The sequence below is a fragment of the Perognathus longimembris genome, chromosome 22, assembly GCF_023159225.1.
Source record: "Perognathus longimembris pacificus isolate PPM17 chromosome 22, ASM2315922v1, whole genome shotgun sequence".
In the NCBI taxonomy this organism is placed as follows: domain Eukaryota; kingdom Metazoa; phylum Chordata; class Mammalia; order Rodentia; family Heteromyidae; genus Perognathus; species Perognathus longimembris.
The window spans coordinates 19,570,760-19,590,172 of NC_063182.1; the positions used below are offsets into that span (position 1 = coordinate 19,570,760).

At 37.0% G+C, this 19,413-nt stretch overlaps 1 protein-coding gene across 1 annotated transcript; it reads right to left on the reverse strand.

Moving 5' to 3' along the window:
* Positions 1-752: 752 nt before the first annotated feature.
* On the reverse strand, positions 753-15,160 carry Cetn3 (centrin 3). Its single transcript, XM_048331354.1, has 5 exons — positions 15,026-15,160; positions 12,655-12,790; positions 10,493-10,607; positions 4,256-4,447; positions 753-1,155 (listed from the first exon to the last, which is right to left on the reverse strand). The coding sequence occupies exons 1-5, from the start codon at positions 15,040-15,042 to the stop codon at positions 1,112-1,114; spliced, it is 504 nt and encodes a 167-aa protein (XP_048187311.1). The 5' UTR covers positions 15,043-15,160; the 3' UTR covers positions 753-1,111.
* Positions 15,161-19,413: the final 4,253 nt, after the last annotated feature.

The following is a 19,413-nucleotide window of genomic DNA, read 5'->3' on the forward strand; positions in this document are numbered from 1 at the left end:
TTTGTTAAATTTCTAATGGATAAATCTTAACACTCTAGTTGTTTTATAATATTTAAAGTGCCTCAAATCATATTAAATTTAAAAGAAGCAGTTTAATCATTGAAATTGATACACTCAACATTCTTCCTAGGAGAACCCAGATCACCAAAACCTGAGCTGTTAGTGAAGATTTGGTACAAGTACATTTTTCTCATGCATTACCCATAATCACCAGTTCTCCTAACACAAACCTCCTCAAGGCTTTAGGAAATATTACATACAACTTGGGAAGTCTATCTCTGCTTTCTCCTGATATATCATGACATGTTCCCTCAGGTAGGAAAAACAGCCCTAAATGATTCCTGTGGCTTACCACTTTCTGTCATCATTACTGTCTTAGATCAAGATTTCAAAATTTAAATGTTTCACTTTGCCAAGAAAGTAGGCTATTAAACCTATATTCATTTACAAGGAAAATACTCAGAATTATTAGAATACCAAGAGTTCTGTAACACAGTTAAATAAATGACTTTACATGTACAATATTTGTTCTTTACAAAATAAAAAATTTGACCAAAAAAGGAACTGGGTCTGTATGAATCATTATTTTATGCTGAATGTCAAACTTGAGGAAATCTTAGGTAATAGAAAAATATGCTATTCTATTGCTGTTTGTGTTTCAGAAACTAATAAAAGTATAAGGAGAAAACATTTTTAAAATAATTGATCAAAGGTTAACAGATACTAGAAATCAAAATAAAATAACTTACCAGTTTCACAGTACTAATAAAATAAATATTTTATTAACAAAATCTGAAAAATGTGTACAGCAAAATAAGTGATGACCAATGTCTACAGACCTGCAAAGAATGTACACCACATGATTTTGTTTTTAACATGTTATATAAAAACTGCATTATAAATTCAAACTTAAACCTATTTGAATACTAACACTAACACTGTTCATATGAAGAAACTTAACAGTAGTAAAATACAGATAGAGAAAACGTTTAGTTTTGGTCCTTCTGGAAAAAAAGAATGAAGATGTTTTGTTTTTTCATCATGGCTCCAGGCCCAAAATCAGAATATAAGATGGTTATTGCAACATCCTTAGTGTTTATCCTTGTAATATTTAAATGTCACCAGTCATAATAGCAATGAACTCCTCTTGATTAACTGCAGTAAGAAAGAAAATGTAAATCATAAATATGCCTTATTTAAGTCAGAAATATAAACACCCTATTTTTCAGACAATTACTATTTTATACTTTTAAATTTTATATTATGCAAACTTCGTGATAAGGCCTAGTCTGGTCTGAATTTAAACAGGTTTATTAAACAGAACTTCATGACTAACAAGAATATAAAATGTGATGAACACTATAAAATTAGTATTCTTTAATTTTAACTAGGAAAAGTGATAATACTATGTTATCATAGAGCAATCAGTCATAAAATTTGTACAAATGTAAAATTTTAAAAGACAGTTTTAATCAACATGAGATCTTAAATGGTTTGACACCTCCTCGTTATCATCCTTCCTAACTAATTTAGCAAATGATTCCGCCTTAAGTAAGCCTGAAGATATAAGGCATATAAATTACTGGTATTCTAAAGAATAAAAGTATATTAAAATTTTCAAAAAAAAGTTCAAATAGTTGTTTTTAAATTTTTGTATATTTACATTTGTAAGAAAATGGAAGGACTTGGAAAAAATTATACTAAGTGAAGTGAGCCAGACCCAAAGAAACATGGACTCTATGGTCTCCCTTATTGGGAATAATTAGCACAAGTTTAGGCAAGTCACAGCAGAGGATCACAAGAGCCTAATAGCTATACCCTTATGATCACATAAGATGATGCTAAGTGAAATGAACTCCATTTTATGGAAATGATTGTTATATCACAGTTGTAACTACTTTCAACATCCCATGTGTATCTGTAGTTTCTACTATTGATGATGTTCGCGTATTACCTTCTTGTGATTGTATCTACACTATCTCTGTAATCTTATCTGAGTGTATGGGAAACAGTGTGTACTGGTATTAGAATTAGGAAATTCAAAGGGAATACCAAAATTGAGAGACAAAGGGTAAAATGAGAAACAACAACAAAAGCAATACTTGCAAAACTGTTTGGTGTAAGTGAACTGAACACCTCAGGGGGAAAGGGGGAGGGGGGAGGGGGGTATGAAGGACAAGGTAACAAACAGTACAAGAAATGTATCCAATGCCTAACGTATGATACTGTAACCTCTCTGTACATCAGTTTTATAATAAAAACTTAAAAAATAAATAAATAAATATCTAGGAAAAAATTTTGTATATTTAAAAGAATTTCAAAGAAAAAACAATCAAAACCAGATGATTGCAACTAAAAATATCAATAAAAATGGAAAATTATCAATGTAAATATTATCTTAAGTATTACTGAAATCATGAAATACAGATGTAAATTTGGTATATAATCACTGATTATTGCTTTACTAAAATCATTAAATTCAGTAAGAAATTTGTAAAGTGTGTTTCATCAGACAGTATGCTAGAAAAGAAAAAATGGATAATTTTCTCTGATTTCTACAAAACACACTCACAAATATGATCTCCAAATATTTGCTATGTTTCATTTTACATATTCTGAAGCAGAGTGTTGTTCTTTCTGTATCACTACTACAGTTTTATGTTTACCTTGTAGTGTACCTTATTTACCTTTAAATCCAAATCTATGTTTATTTTATGTGCATAATTTTAAAAGTTTCATTGCTCTTAAAAACTGACTAGCACGAAACATTCAGAGGCAGATAAACTGCAAAGTCCGCAAAAGTAGGAAAACATTGTGATCTTTAGCTGTTAAAATACAAAGAATGCAGCTTATATCACTAAACAAAACTTGATTTGCAACCCAAAAAACTCATGTTAAGTGTATGAAAGTACAAAACAGTGTGTTCTCTAAATGCTATGATTACTCAATAAAAGCCTCATAAACAACACAGATACCATTAAGGGGAAGGTTCTGAGAAAAAGATGGTGTTTAAAATGTACTTGGAAAAATCAGTAACATTTTATTAGATAGAAATTGGCAATTAGAGAACCCTTAAAATTGAGGAACAGCATGAGCAAACAGGGCATAAAAAAGTGGTTTAAGGATCACAGTACTCTGTCAAAGTGTGCACATATGGAAGATGAGGGCTGAAGCTGAAAAGCAGAAGACAGTGGGAAATAAAACTAGTTGCTTGAGGTAGGACAGATATTGGAAGACTTACAGACAGTAGATTCGTTTAAAGTAAACACAGGAGTAGCATAATTAAACCTGCATTTTAGGAAAGGAAATCTGTCAAGAGACTGACGAAGAATAAGATATTACAGAACTAGAGATTTATAGACTCAGAATAACTGGAGGCTATAAAAAACAGCACCACTGTATAACATGTGTCAACACACAGAATACTGCCATCTGATGGTCAATTAAGGAAAGCATAAATGAAGCTATAAAACCATATCTGAGCCATATATCTCATGCTCATATTCCTAGCTACTCAGGAGACTGAGATCTGAGGATACAGTTTAAAGCCAGTCCAGGTAGGTTCATGAGACTTTATCCCCAATTAACTACCAGGAAATAGGAAGTGGAGCTGTGGCTCAAAGTGGTAGAGTGTTAGCTGTGAGCGAAAGAACTCAGACAGCACCCAAATCCTGAGTTCAAGCCCCACGACTAAAAACAACAATAAAGAACACTTTTTAGAAACCAGAGTCTGAACCAGGATGATAACCATCCACAAAGAGAAAACAGTAAAAAGATTTGAGGGTAAAATTACTGTAACTTATTAATAGTTCACAAGTGTATACAGGCTGAGTGAAAAAGTACAGTCTAAAATTTTATTGATTGCCTCAAATTTTGCTAATACTTCATTTTCAGAGAAGTGCCTTTTCAAAGTATGATACTTCATATTATAACCTATAGTTATTTTAAAATTATGATTACTTCTACATTCAACTTATAAAGTATTTCAGCAAAAATTCCACTACAAACTGAACAACATAATGAATAAAATGTAAATTCATAGCTATGGCACACCTACAGTGCCAACTACTCAGGAGGCTGAAGTGGGATGATCTCTTGAACCAGAGTTCAAGATCTCCTGAGCTAACATAAAGATCTGTGTAGAAAGAAAAAGAGGGGAGGGATAGTTCACAATGTGTCTTGAATATCACAAGGTAGGAGGCTAGTATATGGGTTGCATTAGGGATATTTGAAAAATATGTAATGTAAAACTTACTTTCTCCATCACCATCTTTATCAAATTCTTCTATCATAGCCCGGAGTTCTTCATCACTCATATTTTCACCCAGTTCTCTAGCAACACGTCGCAAATTCCTCAAGCTTATTTTACCTGAATCATCATCATCAAACAGTTTAAATGCCTTAAGTATTTCTTCATGTGGATCCCTTTCCAATATCCAGTCTGTCACTAGAATTAAAAAAAAAATTTAAACAAATCCATATAATCACAAAGGCATTCATTTGTAGTTAATTGACTATTACATGAAAATAAATATGGTGAATCTGTCAAACATTTATTCTAACAATAAAATATCACTATTATATGACTAAAACACAAAGAGATAAAACCTGAAATTATAAAAAGAAAATCCATATTTTAGATTTGAGCTATTTAGTGCAAACAACTTGTCTTATAAAGTAAGCAAAACTATAATACTGAGAAAAATAAAAGGGACTCATGTGAACCATGTTTACTTCAGGTCAACTATTAGTAACAATTGGCCTAGGTGCCAGTAGCACCACACCTATGTGAGTCTACCAAGTCATACTCACAAAACAAGCTAACTCGATAAAACTTGAGAAATTAACAAAAAGCACTTCCATCACTGTCTGATATAAGTACACTCTTAACCAGTAGATGAAAATTCCACTAACATGATTAGAAAAACCTCTTGGTTTCTAAAACGTGGAAAGTAGATTTAAAGGACTGAAACTGATGACAGTTTAAAAGGAAAATAAAATCTTGGAAAAATAGTCTCTCTAAAGTTCTAGCCACTTTGCTTGGCAAGATAATTTAATTTTAGGCCTCAAGAGCATATATATTTAATATACTAAACAAAATCATATAAAATCATATTAATGTAGTTAGCCTAGTTTCCATACTAGTCTTTAATCAATAAGCAAAATAACAAAACAGGTACAAATATGTAGTAAAATTTTTAAATACTAGGTAAAATTCTGAAAATGTGAATATCTCTAAAGTAATTATACATGCTACTCTATTACTACAAGAAAAGGTACTTAAGATTAGCAGTGTAACAGTAAAAGTCTTGATGAGGTCATAGAATCAACAGAAAACTGCAATGGCTTGCAAATTCAAAGTACTGGGATGTTTAGTGAATTAAATTTAAAAAATAAATCAATAAACCTAATCCCCAAGAAATTATTGATGTTTGCTTCTGTTTTGTCCTCATTTGGGGCAAGCACTCTTGACACCAGGCCATATTCCCAGCCCTGTTTTGTCTTCATTTGGATGAGCAAGCACCTGTTGAAACTAATGTCATGTCACATACATATATATTCAATACGTAACTTTTAATCACTAATTTTATCCCAAAAAAGGCTTCTGAGTAACTAATTGAAGTATATTACTATCAGTATGCAAATCAAATCTCATAAATATTCAGTCAAGAAAGAGTTGGCATATATACAGCCATCACACCAAAATAAAATACCACACTTAACTCTATGGCTCATATTCAATTTATTTTGAATTTATTCCCAATAAAAAAGCAGGACAAGGAAAAAAGTGTTAAGAAATTTTCCTTACCAATTAAATAATTTGCATAACAGGTGAACCCAAAAAGCAGCTTGCTGAATGCAACAGGGTGATATGGGGAACAGATGGGGCTCCAAGATGTATAAATCCTTATGCCACTAGTACTTTCTGTTAGTTCAGATTTATCTGTAATCTATACACCCTTTTATCAATGCTTTCCCTTAGAATAAAGCTAGTTCTTGAAATTACAAATGCCTGTAGTTGCAGACACCTAAAGCATTATCTAGCATGTAATTACTCCATGCTGTCTTCTACTTCTGTTTTACAAGTAAACTTTAATTACAAGAAATGTCTTCCCATGAAACCAAATGATACACATTTCATATAGGTTTCCTCTGTTTCACAAGGCTTCATACTTCTATGTAACTGTTGTTTTCTTCCAGTATTTTTTGCTTTTTTAATTATAATACTGAATTTGTATTAAAGTACACTAAATCAAACCAACTATAAAGATTCATGATTTAACTACAACTATCAGAAGTACACTTCATCAAAATAATTAGATCTTAAGCATATAAAAATCACTTAAAAATACAGCATTCAAAAACATCACATTAAGAATAAATGAAAAAGCATTTAGTGCTAGAGTATCAAGTTTACTTCTCACGGTCTCTTGAAATTTCTATCCAAACACAAACACTTGCTTTAAACCCCACATGCTGGACTCCAACCTGCTTTCATGATCACCAGGGCAGCTCTTTGCTCCTCCTTCACCAGCACCCTTCAAGAACAAGAGCATCTTCATAGCGTTTCCTATCCCATAACCTTCATCAGTGAGCAGATCATACAGTTTTGGAAGATTCTATCTTTTTTTTATAGGTAGATGAAATTGTGTACCAGTTCAGGATAAAGCCTAAGATGTTGTTTTGTAATCTTTCTTCCCTCTAACTCATCCTCAATCTTCATATCAGCTATTTTTCTAAAATACACCAGATCCCATAATTTAAAAATTGTTTGCCAACTAAAAGCTATTCTCTCCAGTATTCAAGACTTGGCCAATACAACCCATTTCTTCTTTCAAAGTTATTTCCCTACCCTCTAGCCAAGGGAATCACTTGAAGTTTCTAAATGTGCTATACTTCTATCATTCCTAGTTTTGCTATCTTCTAATCCTTGAAGTATTTCTCTGTTTCTCCTGCATCCTTTCTGGAAATTATATTCACATACTAAAAGGCCTAAATTGAAAATTTCCACTGTGAAGTCTGTTTAAATTTCTCTGGATGAAGAGTTGATAAATCTTTCCAATAAATGGCCAGATAGTAAATATTTTAGAGGCTTGGCAAGGGGTCATGAGGTCTCTGTTTAAACCACTCATTCTACTATGGTAGCAGAAGTGCAGTATAAAAAATGGGTAGTAATCTGTAGCTTCTATTATTGATGATGTTCTTCTATCACATTCTTGTGGTTGTACCTACACTATCTCTGTAATCTTATCTGAGTATACTGGAAACCGTGTTTACTGGTATTGGAAGTAGGAAATTCAAAGGGAATACCAAATTTGAGAGACACAGGGTAAAAAAAGAGAAACAACTACAAAAGCAATAGTTGCAAAACTGTTTGGTGTATGTGAACTGAACACCTCCGGGGCGGGGGGGAGGAACGGAAAGGGGGGCGAGGGAGGGGGGTACGAGGGACAAGGTAACAAACAGTACGAGAAATGTATCCAACGCCTAACGTATGAAACTGTAACCTCTCTGTACATCAGTTTGATAATAAAAATTTGAAAAAAAAAAATGGGTAGTAGTGGCCCAAGAGCTTGTAGTATTAATTCCTGCCCTAGACAAACACACTTCATCACATTGAACCATGACTTGTTGTCACCTATACTTAAAAGAAAAAAACGCTTGGTAGCTTTTAATTCCCCTTCCTCATGCCATTAACCTAGTGCCAAAAATTAAATAAGCAAGATAAAACTACAATATTGTAAATAGACAATTAAAAGAGCAACTTAGAATGTGTCAAAAATAGAAGAAATACAAGCATCAAGCTTACATTGTTCTTACTTTCAAAAACAAATCCTAGCAGACATGAGTGATTCATGCCTGTAACTAAACACTCAAGGAACTGAGATCTGAAGGGCAGTTTAAGGCTAACCCAGGCAAAAAAGTACTCTAGACTCCATTTCCAAAAGAACCAGCAAAAAGCAGAGCTGGAGGTATGGCTCAAGCAGTAAAGTACCAGCCTATCAAGTGTGAGACCCTAAGTACAAACCCCAATACTATACTCTCCTCTCTCAAAAAAGCAATTCTTGAAACAGCAATGATATTCTTTAGCTCAGGTTTCCTTGAATCTCAACTTGCATTAAATATTTAATGCTACTTCCTAATATTGGAAAAAAAGTTAAATGCTAACTTCATTCACAGGTATCTGTGAGACAGTATACTTAAGCAGTAATAGATAATATATAAAGATTCAAATGTTCTGGTTTTGAGGCACTCACCACAAATCATAAAACATTAGGTCCCATTACTAAAGTAACAAAGGAAGGTGTGATACATAGTTTTTGATTGAGTCTCTAATGTAATGAAGTTTGATTTGGTTGATGGTATTCTCAATAGATAGCATTATGTAGTTAAAGTATGTGCTAAACACAGAGGCTCATCATTAGAGCCAATGTTGATGTTTGCCATAGCTATATATTCCAGAAGGAATAGAGTATTTCTGCTCTGTTAACTTAAAAAAAATAGGATTTCAGGATTTCAGGAGAAGGTAAAAGTAGCATGGGCCTCGGTTCCCAACTACTAATAAAATCTACTCTTTTAAAAATGAATTCATTACTTGCAAAACTGTTTGGTGTAAATGAACTGAACAACTCATGGGGGGGGGGAGAAAAAACGGGAGGGGGTAGGGGGGAAGGAGGGACGAGGTAACAAACAGTAGAAGAAATGTATCCAATGCCTAACGTATGAAACTGTAACCTCTCTGTAGATCAGTTTGATAATAAAAATTTGAAAAAAAAATAAAAATGAATTTATGAACAACAAAATAATGTGTTTTAGAAAAACAATAAGACAATACTCAGACTTCAACTACTAAAAAAAGAAAAGACTGAGAAAATCTTAAGTTGTTTTTTTTTTTTTGTCCCAGTATGCAGCCTTGGAAGCAAATACTATTTTTAAAAGACATAACAGATTACACTTAATAGCACTTATTATATGCAAGGTCCTTTTTCAAGTACTTAATGCATTAATAAATTATTTAATCCCTATAAGAACTCTATGACACATCACAATTATCCTCATTTGATAGTTGATTATAAGGCATAAAAAAGTAAAATGATTAAAATGTACAGCTAGTAAGTGGTAAAACCCAAATGTGAGTCCTAAAGTATGCCAGTGTAAACCAACATACTTAACATACCTGAATTATTTAGATCTTTCCTAATATTATCATTCCACTATAGCCTAACACCTTGTTCCTACAAATGATCTAAATTAATTCTTGGAATATTATAATCATAAGCCTCACAAAAGCATCTATCTGTACTGGGAATAAAAAGGTGGCCCTTTCCTTTTCAGGTAAATAAATCTGCCAATCATAATAAAACAATACAATTCTAAAAAAGACAGGTACTTCTCTAAATAATCACATATTAGTTTACAAGTTGGGAATCTGTATTGTGGTTTCTTTCACTTAGATTTACCGTTCACTTTTGTCTCCCCTATCTTTTCATATGCTTTCAAAATTGGAAAAAAAAGACTAATAATGCAAATCTATTTTCTGTCTCTATGAATTTCCATTTCTTTTTGCTTCTCATATTGCTTCTTAATGAATGTTTAAAATAAGGGTTTTATGTGTGCCTGTATATTTGCATATGTAATTTTATGAAAATAATGTGATGTGCTTATACTATGACCTACATAGTGATTATCACTTTTTGAGAAAAAAATAATAGAAATAAATCTGAATGTTTATACATTCTATATATAATATTTTAGTCAATATTATTCAGGTTATAGTAGCCAAGTGCTGGCCTTCCAGAATCTTCTATACAGAAAAGTTTAATCTTGACTATAAAAAAAGGACTAGACTATAACTAATCAATAATTCACTAAAATCAATTATACACGATTTAACAATATTAAACACATGACACATTATATTCCTTTGGTAGTTCTAAAGCATTTTGTTTCTTCAGTCTGCCAAATACTTCCTTACTGCTACAAAACTGGCAACTCTTATTTCTAAACAGTTCAAGGTTATCCAGGGCATACAGTCCCTTGTCAACTCTATCATTATAAAGCCATGCATCTCATCTATGGCCAAGGATACCAACTCCTATCAATTTCCTCTTCTCCCACTATCCTAAAAATAAAAATAAAAAGTATTTAGTAGAAAGGTCTTGGGAAATATTTCCTAAATAGCAGGACATTACATCAATTTTGGTTTTATTCAAAGAAAATTATTTGTTGGTTAACCTTTTAACATATAATGTATAAACACACATTAACTGCACAGCTGCATTATAATTTCTTCTTAGAATTTCAACACAAAAGACAACTCTCTCACAACCAAAGTGAGAAAAGAAAGTCTGTCCAAAAAAAAAAGTTAACCACATTACACACTAAAATATTCAGGAATAAAATTTTTTAATTCCCAGATATTAAAAAACAATTTGAATTAACCAAACAATTTCCCAACAATTGCTGATTATAAAACCACTGAAATACACACCGACTTCATTAAAATCTTCAAAGGTGATTTTCCCTGTGGCTTCTCTGTCGTAATCTTTAAGAATTTTCAGTACATCAGCTTTTTTTACATCAAATCCCAAGGCTCTCATTGCCACCTTTTGGAGTAAAAGAGAGAAGCAAATTATAAAGCATTTCTTACAAAAGAAACTATTACTAATCTTTTTATCTCCTAAGAGATAAGGAAGCCTTGAGGAAATACATTTTTTGTGGGCTTTATACATCTAAAATAACAAAATGAGAGTACTGTTAATCCTCAGTAGAGAAATAAAACAAGTTTTCACTGAGATTTTATTTTTTCTGCCTAGTGAAAAGTGTTTACAGAATACACTCTACAATGCACTGACTTGAACAATTTAAAAATTCTATTCTGAAAGCATTAAAATAAAAATGGAAACTATATATTACATAAATATATAAAATAAACAGAATTACACATTAAACAAAAATTATACATTGAAACAAGAATTACTGTCTCAGCATGGTAGCCCACACCTGTAAACCCAATATTCAGGTGGTTAAGACAGGAGAATTCCAAGTTTAAGACCATTCTGGGATATGGGCAAGACTCTATCAGTAAATAAATAACCATAAGACCCTGGACCCTGTGTAATGAGCTACCAAGTAAGTAGTCAAGGACCTAAATTTAAACAAAGAAGAGATCTTACTAAACATAACAAAAAGAGATATGTTACTAACTAATAAAGTCTTGAGGGTTGTTCTTTCATGCATAAGGAAGAGAAGTAGAAGGACATTCAGAAAACATAACTGGTATTAAAACAGACACAGAAAAAAAATAGATCTGAGGAACAGATCAGAGTTGATCAGAATTTAACAGAGCTGTTTACCTTCTATGAATGAGAAGAATTCAGGTGAAAGCAGGCAACAAGCAAGTGACAAAACTACATGGGGATAAAACTGCAGGGGGTGTTTAATAGAAAGTAAAGCAAAGGAATTTGAATTTCATGCAGTATGAGGTATTTAACCAGTAAACGTCTAAACGCAATGAACTATTTAGATTAATACTTTAAGAAAGACCTGAATCCAATGGTAATGTAGATGAATGAGAAATGAAAAAACTGTTTAGGAAGTTCCAGCAATGAAAAGAAGTTCCAAACCAAGAGAGTCAATTGCAACAAATGGAAGAAACATGTTAAAGGTCAAATATGAACTAAAAGAAAAATAAAAAACAGTGGAAAAATCTGGAGAGGACAGAAAGATTGAGCAGTTTATGACTTTTAGACATTCTATCCTTTCACTGCCCAATTCCTAGCCCTAGTTGGAATTCTTGTGCTTCAAAATCCTTTACAGAATTACCCAAAACAATTACTAAATATTCATATTTGCCATTAAGGATACTTAAAAATCTCAAAATGTTATCTTTGTGACTATGCATAAAACATCAACTTTCTTTGTATCTTTATAAGTAACTCTAAGCCTAAATGGTGACATTTTCCTCCATTAAGTGTATAATATTAGGTATCAGACAACTTTATGTACTGTTTGCATCAAAGTAGGTTGAGACCGAAAGTGGGCTGAAAAGCTTATAAGACACTCAAGATTCCCTCAGTCATAAAAATGAGCTACGCTTGCACACATAAGGCTACACACACACACGAACACACACAGAAACCAGTAGTGGGAAATATACAGTACAAACTAAATTCAACCCTTCAATTATGTGAGTGAAAATAGACAATATCAATATCATTCATTTTATTAAAGAAAAAAAAAAAAAGATTTCCTAAAATCTATTAGTTCTGGAGCTGGGAAATGTGGCTTAGTGGTAGAGTGCTTGCCTAGCATGCATGAAGCCCTGGGTTCAATTCCTTAGCACCACATAAACAAAAAAGCCAGAAGTGGTGCTGTGGCTCAAGTAGTAGAGTGCTAATCTTGAGCAAAAAAGAAGTCAGGGACAGTGCTCAGGCCCTGAGTTTAAGGCCCAGGACTGACCAAAAAAAAAAAAAAAAAAAAACTATTAGTTGTATTTACTTTTCTTATGACACCTAACTCTAATTGCTTAAAATTGCTTCATAATTATAAAGCCAGTTTGGTTAAAGTAATTATTTCAAGACATATTTTTAAAGCAAATGCCAAAACTGTACATAGTTTAGTGAGGAATTAAAGTCCAAAGTACACTATTACCTTTAATTCATGATAATCTATTGCTTCATCTTTGTCTGTATCAAATAGCTCAAAAGCATCTTTAATTTCTTGTTTCTGTTCTTCAGAGAGTTCTCTTCTTTTTTTCCTCTTTGTTTTGTCTACTACCAGCTCACTTCTATGAAACAGAAACAGTTTTTAGCCCACTTTAATCAAATGCTTTTATGAAAATTATTCAAAGAATTTCAAAATTTGAAAATATAAAAGGACTTTGGTGAGTCAATACCCTTATTTCCTAACAAAACTATTTATTTGCATTTCCCAAGACTGAACAGTGCTACAGATTACAACTTAAGGAAAAGAAGCCAGACACTGGTGGTAATCCTAGCTACTCCAAGCCACTCAGGAGGCTGAGATCTGAGGACCATGGTTCAAAGCCATCCCATGTAGAAAAAAGTCTGTGAGATTCTTACCTCCAATTAACCAGCCAAAAGTGAAGTTATCATTCAAGTGGCAGAGTGCCAGCCAGCCTTGAGTGAAAAGTTAAGGAAGAGTTCTCTGACCTCTGACGCTGAGTTCAGGTGAGACAGAGAGAGAGAGAGAGAGAGAGAGAGAGAGAGAGAGAGAGAGAGAGAGAGAGAGAGAGAGAGAGAGGAGAGGGAGAGAGAGAGGAGAGGAGAGAGGAGGGAGAGACAGAGGAGAGAAAGGAGAGAGAGAAAGAGAGGAGAGAGGGAGGAAAGAGAGAGAATATCGTTTCACTCTTCCCTCCTTTGTATTTTTCCCACAAATATTAATGTGGGGAAAACTGAAATAGTGAATAAAAAGTCTTACCTATATGTCTGAAATCCCAACCAAAGAAAATACCTGTATTTATTAACATAATTCTACTAAAGCAAAACTCATTGTTGACCATCACTCTAGACTTGTTTTTCTTGATTATTTGTAAAGTTGAGTTCTCAAAATTACTAGACAAAAAAAAAAAAAAGAAGAAGAACCATAAAGTGTATCAATTGTTCTGGCTCTGGAAATTCATGTTTTAACATTACAGGTTTCTTAACAATATACTACCGTACCTGTAATTTCTTGTACTATACCAAACCAACCAAAATATTAATGGCCCTAAATATACTACAAATGCTGGTGTCCAAAAATAGTACACATTATTCTGGCTTAACTCTATAAAACGTTAAAAGTCTTGTACTCTTCACTGAGCATGTAAACGAAAGGTTATGCTTTTTGTTAAATAAATAAATAACCTCTGATAAAGAGCTTAGTAGAAATAAAAGGCGGGGAAGAGAAATAAAAAGGGTAAGGGGGTAATCTTAGTCAGAAATGTCTTAGAAAGCTGGCAGTCTGAAAGTGCTCATGCTATTTTTTTTTTTGTTAACAGGGTGCAACACCACCTGTGTGCAAACACAAGTTTTGAAACAGGAAAGATGCTTATATAACTTGGAAGTGTGGGCTGGGAATATGGCTTAGCGGTAGAATGCTTGCCTTTCATACATGAAGCCCTGGGTTCGATTCTTCAGAAGTGGTGCTGTGGCTCAGGTGGCAGAGTGCTAGCCTTGGGCAAAAAGAAGCCAGGGACAGTGCTCAGGCCCTGAGTCCAAGGCCCAGGACTGGAAAATTTAAAAAAAAAAAATAACAAAAAATAACAGAACTTGGAAGTGTAAAACTTAAAAAGCTGACGTCCGGACGCATGTACGCTATCGGAGATGTCTAGGGGATGAGCGGCAGTGTGCCCAGGGGGAGGGGGAGTGGGGATCGCAGGGGAGCCGCGGACTGGAGTCGACGAGAGCTCGGGAGCTTGCGCTGCCTTCCCGGACTCCGCGGGGACGAGTCCGGCGCACACCGGAGCTGAGGCTCCACAACCGCCCCGCGGCACCGCACACCACCATTCCTGGTTGGGGGTGTGGGGAGGAGGGGGAAGGGCTGGGTGCGGTGGTATCCAGCACAGCGTCTATGCACGTAGGGCGGGACCGGACATGAACGAAACTCCTTGGAGGACGTGAAGCCCTAGGGGAGCCCGCGGCGGGGCGCAGCCTAGCCAGCCGAGAGGAAGCGGCGCCGCCACACCGGCATGGCGGGCTGGAAGCTCGAGAGCCAGGGCCCGGTCTCCGGAAAACACCGAACCCTCGCGATACTTCACTCCCTCCCGGCTTCCCCGGCAGACAGAGGTCTCTGTGAGCCGAGATGCCGCGCCGCGGTGGGGACGGGACACGGGGCTCGTCACCAGCACGACGTTTGGGCCCAGCTAGAGGGCTGCGGGCGGGGTGGCCGGGGGTCCCCATCCCCAGTCCCTCATAGCATCCTCTTTCTTGCACGGGCAGGAAACGGCCTCCTACACCCACCCACTCTGGGCCCCACTCCGGGATGCCGAGAGCGTTCTGCTCCCGGGCGTCTCATTACCGACCTCAGAGCTAAACTCATTTTCTCTCCAGACCGAGAAGTTCCTCCCAAGAACGACTATAACCCTTCAGAAGGCGCCGCGCCCCTCCACACGCTGTTCAACGGACTGTAAGAACCCCAAGCCGCCACAGCCCCGCCCACTGCCTCCCCAACTCCTGAGGATTGGCCGGAAATTGCCCATGCGCTGCTCGTTAGAACGGAAGTTTCTCGGATCTTCTATTCTAATTGGTCACAGTTTACGTCAATCAAAAAAAGTCTTTTTTTTTTTTTTTTTTTTTTTTTTGTCTTTGGTTCTCTCCTGCCCTTTCAGATGGACAAGATGTTTTGCCCGCCACCCCTGGATCTTTTGCGAGTACGCTTCGAGGTCCTGGCCTTATGAGGGACTCTCCGGGAGAGGGGAAGGACTGGTCCGCAGACTATCCTCCCCTGCTGGGAACAGTGGGCTGCCGAGAAACTTTTTGAACTTACCTCTGCCCTGATCTAAAATTGCATGGCCTGGACCAAGTGTTTCAAATGCGCAGTAAAGTCTGTCTCTTCTCCGGTACTATTTCACGATGGCAGTTTTCCCAACATATGAAGAATCCACAAACTCATTGGAAAATTAATACTCTTGCTTATGTTCGTCATCTGTCCTACCTGGCTGAATTTCTTGAAGAGCAGGATTGTATCTTCCATTTGACAAATAGGGTCAAATGAAAATAAGAAGAAAATAATAGTAGCGTAGTTTTATTATGCCTAATACAATGTTTTATTTTGGTAAACATTACTAAAACAATTATGAAATTAATTTCTGGTATCAAATGACCTTTGGAGATGCCATCCTCAGACTTAATATTTTGAAAACTGCCGCAAAAGAAATTTACAAAGCTGTTGTCAATCCCACCAAAGCTTCAGAAAGAGTTGTTCTACCTGGTAGAGCCTCAGGGAGAATCCCACATAAAGAGTAGAAAGAGAAGTGGGGAAAATACAAAAATACAAAGCCAGCACTTTTCCTCCATATTTCCTTCCCTAAAACTTCCTCTTCACTTCAAGAGTGGAAATGCACTCTTAATAAACTAAGAATTAAAATCCATTAGTTTTTGTTTTTGTTTTTTTAAATTAGGGGGCTGGGAATGTGGCCTAGTGGTAGAGTGCTTGCCTAGCATGCATGAAGCCCTGGGTTCCATTACTCAGCTTCACAAATATAGAAAAAGCCACAAGTGGCATTGTGACTCAAGTGGTAGAGTGGTATCCTCGAGCACGAAGAATTCAGGGACAGTGCTCAGGTCCTGAGTTCAAGCCCCAGGACTGGCAAAAGAGAAAAAAAAACAGCATGAGACATAAAACTAAGGAAAACAAATGATTATCTCAGGATTTCGAGTCAGCTAGCAACCAAAAGAAATTCATAGTAATAATAATAATTGAAAGCATAGGTCCTGTCATCCCAGAGGACCATGCAAAGATAATCACAGGCAGGAGAAGAAGGTTCATAAGGAGGTTTATTAGTGGGGCCATAGTTCCCATGGGAGAGGGAGCTACATGGTGTCTGTACCTTATGCAGGTGGCAGCTTCTCTCTCTGGGGGTAAAGGGGAAGTAGTTAGGTAGTAAATAGGAGTGGCTCATTAGGTATGGGTGGATCTGGGGGCTAGTGGGAGGAGCTGAGGACCTGAAGCTAGGGAAATGCTAACATTCCCCCATTTGTTGTTTATTAGTAACAGAGGAGGGGTACCAGGCCAGAGTATGGGCAGAGGTTGTTTCTTCTGGAGCTGCTTCCTGCTGTAAAGGGGCATCAGGGGTCCCTAATTCGTCATTTGGCCTGATCCTGTCCAAGAAGTATTTGACAGTTTGGTTGGTAAAAGTCCTCATCATTTCCACAAGAATGGTTATCAGGGCCAATGGGTGTCATGGTCTCCTCTGGCTACCTCCTGCAGCTTGGGCACATCAAGGAGTCACTGGTGCTGGGGTCTTCAGGGCACAGATCTGTGCTGGGCAGTGTAGTAAAAGAATGACCTTGAACTGCAAGTTCCTAGGTGGTGTCCTGGGTGAGGGATATTGTTATCCTTTTAAAAGAGACTTTTGAGAAGGTCAGGCAAAAGGCTGACAAGTTCACAGGACCAGTTAACATGAACGACATGGGAGAACACACCCTGGCACAAGCCAGAAAAGTTCCCTTTGGAACATAAACCCAATTGTGGCCCATTACAAGGAAGGAGGAATAACTGGACTGGGGGCAGGAAGGAAGTGTTCAGGAATAGTGGACTGGTTGGGAGTAACAAGTCAGAGGTGTATAGATAGATAGATAGATAGATAGATAGATAGATAGATAGATATTCATATCTATCTATCTATCTATAGATAGATATATCAACAGACAGACAGACATACAGACAGTTGTGCACAAGCTTTGGGGTGTGCTTAGAATTCTTTTTTCTTTTAAATTGGCCATGTAAGTTTTCTGGAATTCCAGTGGAAAAATGATATTATTTTGCCCATATTTTAGAACCATATGGTCAGTTAGAAAACAAAAAATTTTTCCGGCAAACAAAATTTTTCACAGATTATCCAGTGAGAAAATGGAGAAGACACATTTTGAGAAACCAGTTCAGCTCCAATGGGGAGCTGAAGTGGGATGCTACGACCAGAGAAGAGCCAGGAGATGGGAGACAGGACACGAACAGAACAGACATGTGGCACGGCTTAATGGTGGAGGAGCTGGTCAGAGCCTTAGCAGGCTCACAGTAAGACACCTTCACCTTCCAGCATTTGAATTACAAGGCACATTTGAATTTCAAGGCCATAGTTACAGAGTTTAGGGTGGGGGGCAGGGTTACTGGGAGCTTGAGTCTCCACATCCCTGCCCAGCCTCAAGGAATTTGGCAAGCCCATCACCTGGGGGATGGGTGGGACTCTACCTCCAAGAGTTTTTGGAACCTTGATGGAACCAAGATGGCACTTGTTAAAACCAATTCTATTGTCCACCACCTGGTCAATGCTAGAGAAAACAGGATTTAGCCAACAACAAGCAGAACTTAACTGAATCTCCAAGCTTAACAAACATCAATAACAAGAACAGAAAACCTTTCTTTGTGTCCTTCAAAGCAGATTTTAAACAAATATTGGTATCACAGACAGGCAGGCAGAGTTTAGAGAGGCAGAAAGAGAGAGATAGAACTCCATCTGCCCGAGCACTCATAGAAGTTATGTAAGTCCTGTAAAATATTCTAAATTTGTAAGATTGGGCTCAAACTTGAGCAGCTTTCCTGAAGCACTTCCCCACTTTCCCCACTTGATGAGTGAACAGTGGAACTGAACTAGAGATCAGATGGCTCCAAGCACCCACAATTGCTGATTCCCTTGACCTAGCCCACTGGCTTAAGGTCGGCGGCCTAGTGGACTTTTCTGGGAGTTGGGCTCGGAACTTGGAGCCAAGATTTACAGTGGCCCAGTGGCCTTATGGAAAATCCGTGCTCCCGGCTAATGATCACTCACCCTGGTTGGAGTTTCAAATCAGTTGTGGTGGATGATTGTGCCCCTCCCATGGTAAGTGATTAGCGGAGGTGAGGAGTTAAATACCAAGCGTTACTCTGGTCAGCTGAAATGTAGGAGATATTCAGCAATGAGGCCGTCACCCCAGTTCCCGTGTCCCGGACTGAGCACGGAGTGTGGCCCTGAAGCCATGGCCCTGTGTGGCTCAGAACTTGGTGCCAAGATTTTTAGTATGGCCCTGTGGCCCTACAGTAAATCGGAAAATCAGATCTGAGCCTTCGGTAAGATTATAACTTACCCTGGGTGTGAGGGCAAATTTGTACATTGTCGTGGTGGATTGAAGTAGAGTGCTTGGTCAGAAGTTACCTCGGTGGTCCTCTGGGTGGGCTTAGGACAGCAAATAGGTCCCGGGGGCAGCTTGGACCCCCCAGAAATGGGGGAGCAAATCCCCCGGGGAGCCTATCCCGGGTTCGGCACCAATGAAAGCATAGGTCCCAGCCACCCCAGAGGACAATACGGAGATAATCACAGGCAGGAGAAGAAGGTTCATAAGGAGGTTTATTAGTGGGGCCATAGTTCCCATGGGCGAGGGAGCTACATGGCATCTGCACCTTATCCAGGTGGCAGCTTCTCTCTCTGGGGGTAAAGGGGAAGTAGTTAGGTAGTGAGTAGGAGTGGCTCATTAGGTATGGGTGAATCTGGGGGCTAGTGGGAGGAGCTGAGGACCTGAGGGTAGGGAAATGCTAACAATAATGAATAATTTACTAAGAAATAGCGGGAAAATACTGTATATGAGAACAGGATACTCAGAAAAAAAGAACATCAGAGAATAAGAAAATGTTGGAAATAAACATATGCATGCACAAGATTAAAATCTAATGGAATTATAAAATAGCTTAGTAGATCAGATCATTCAGTTCTCAAAC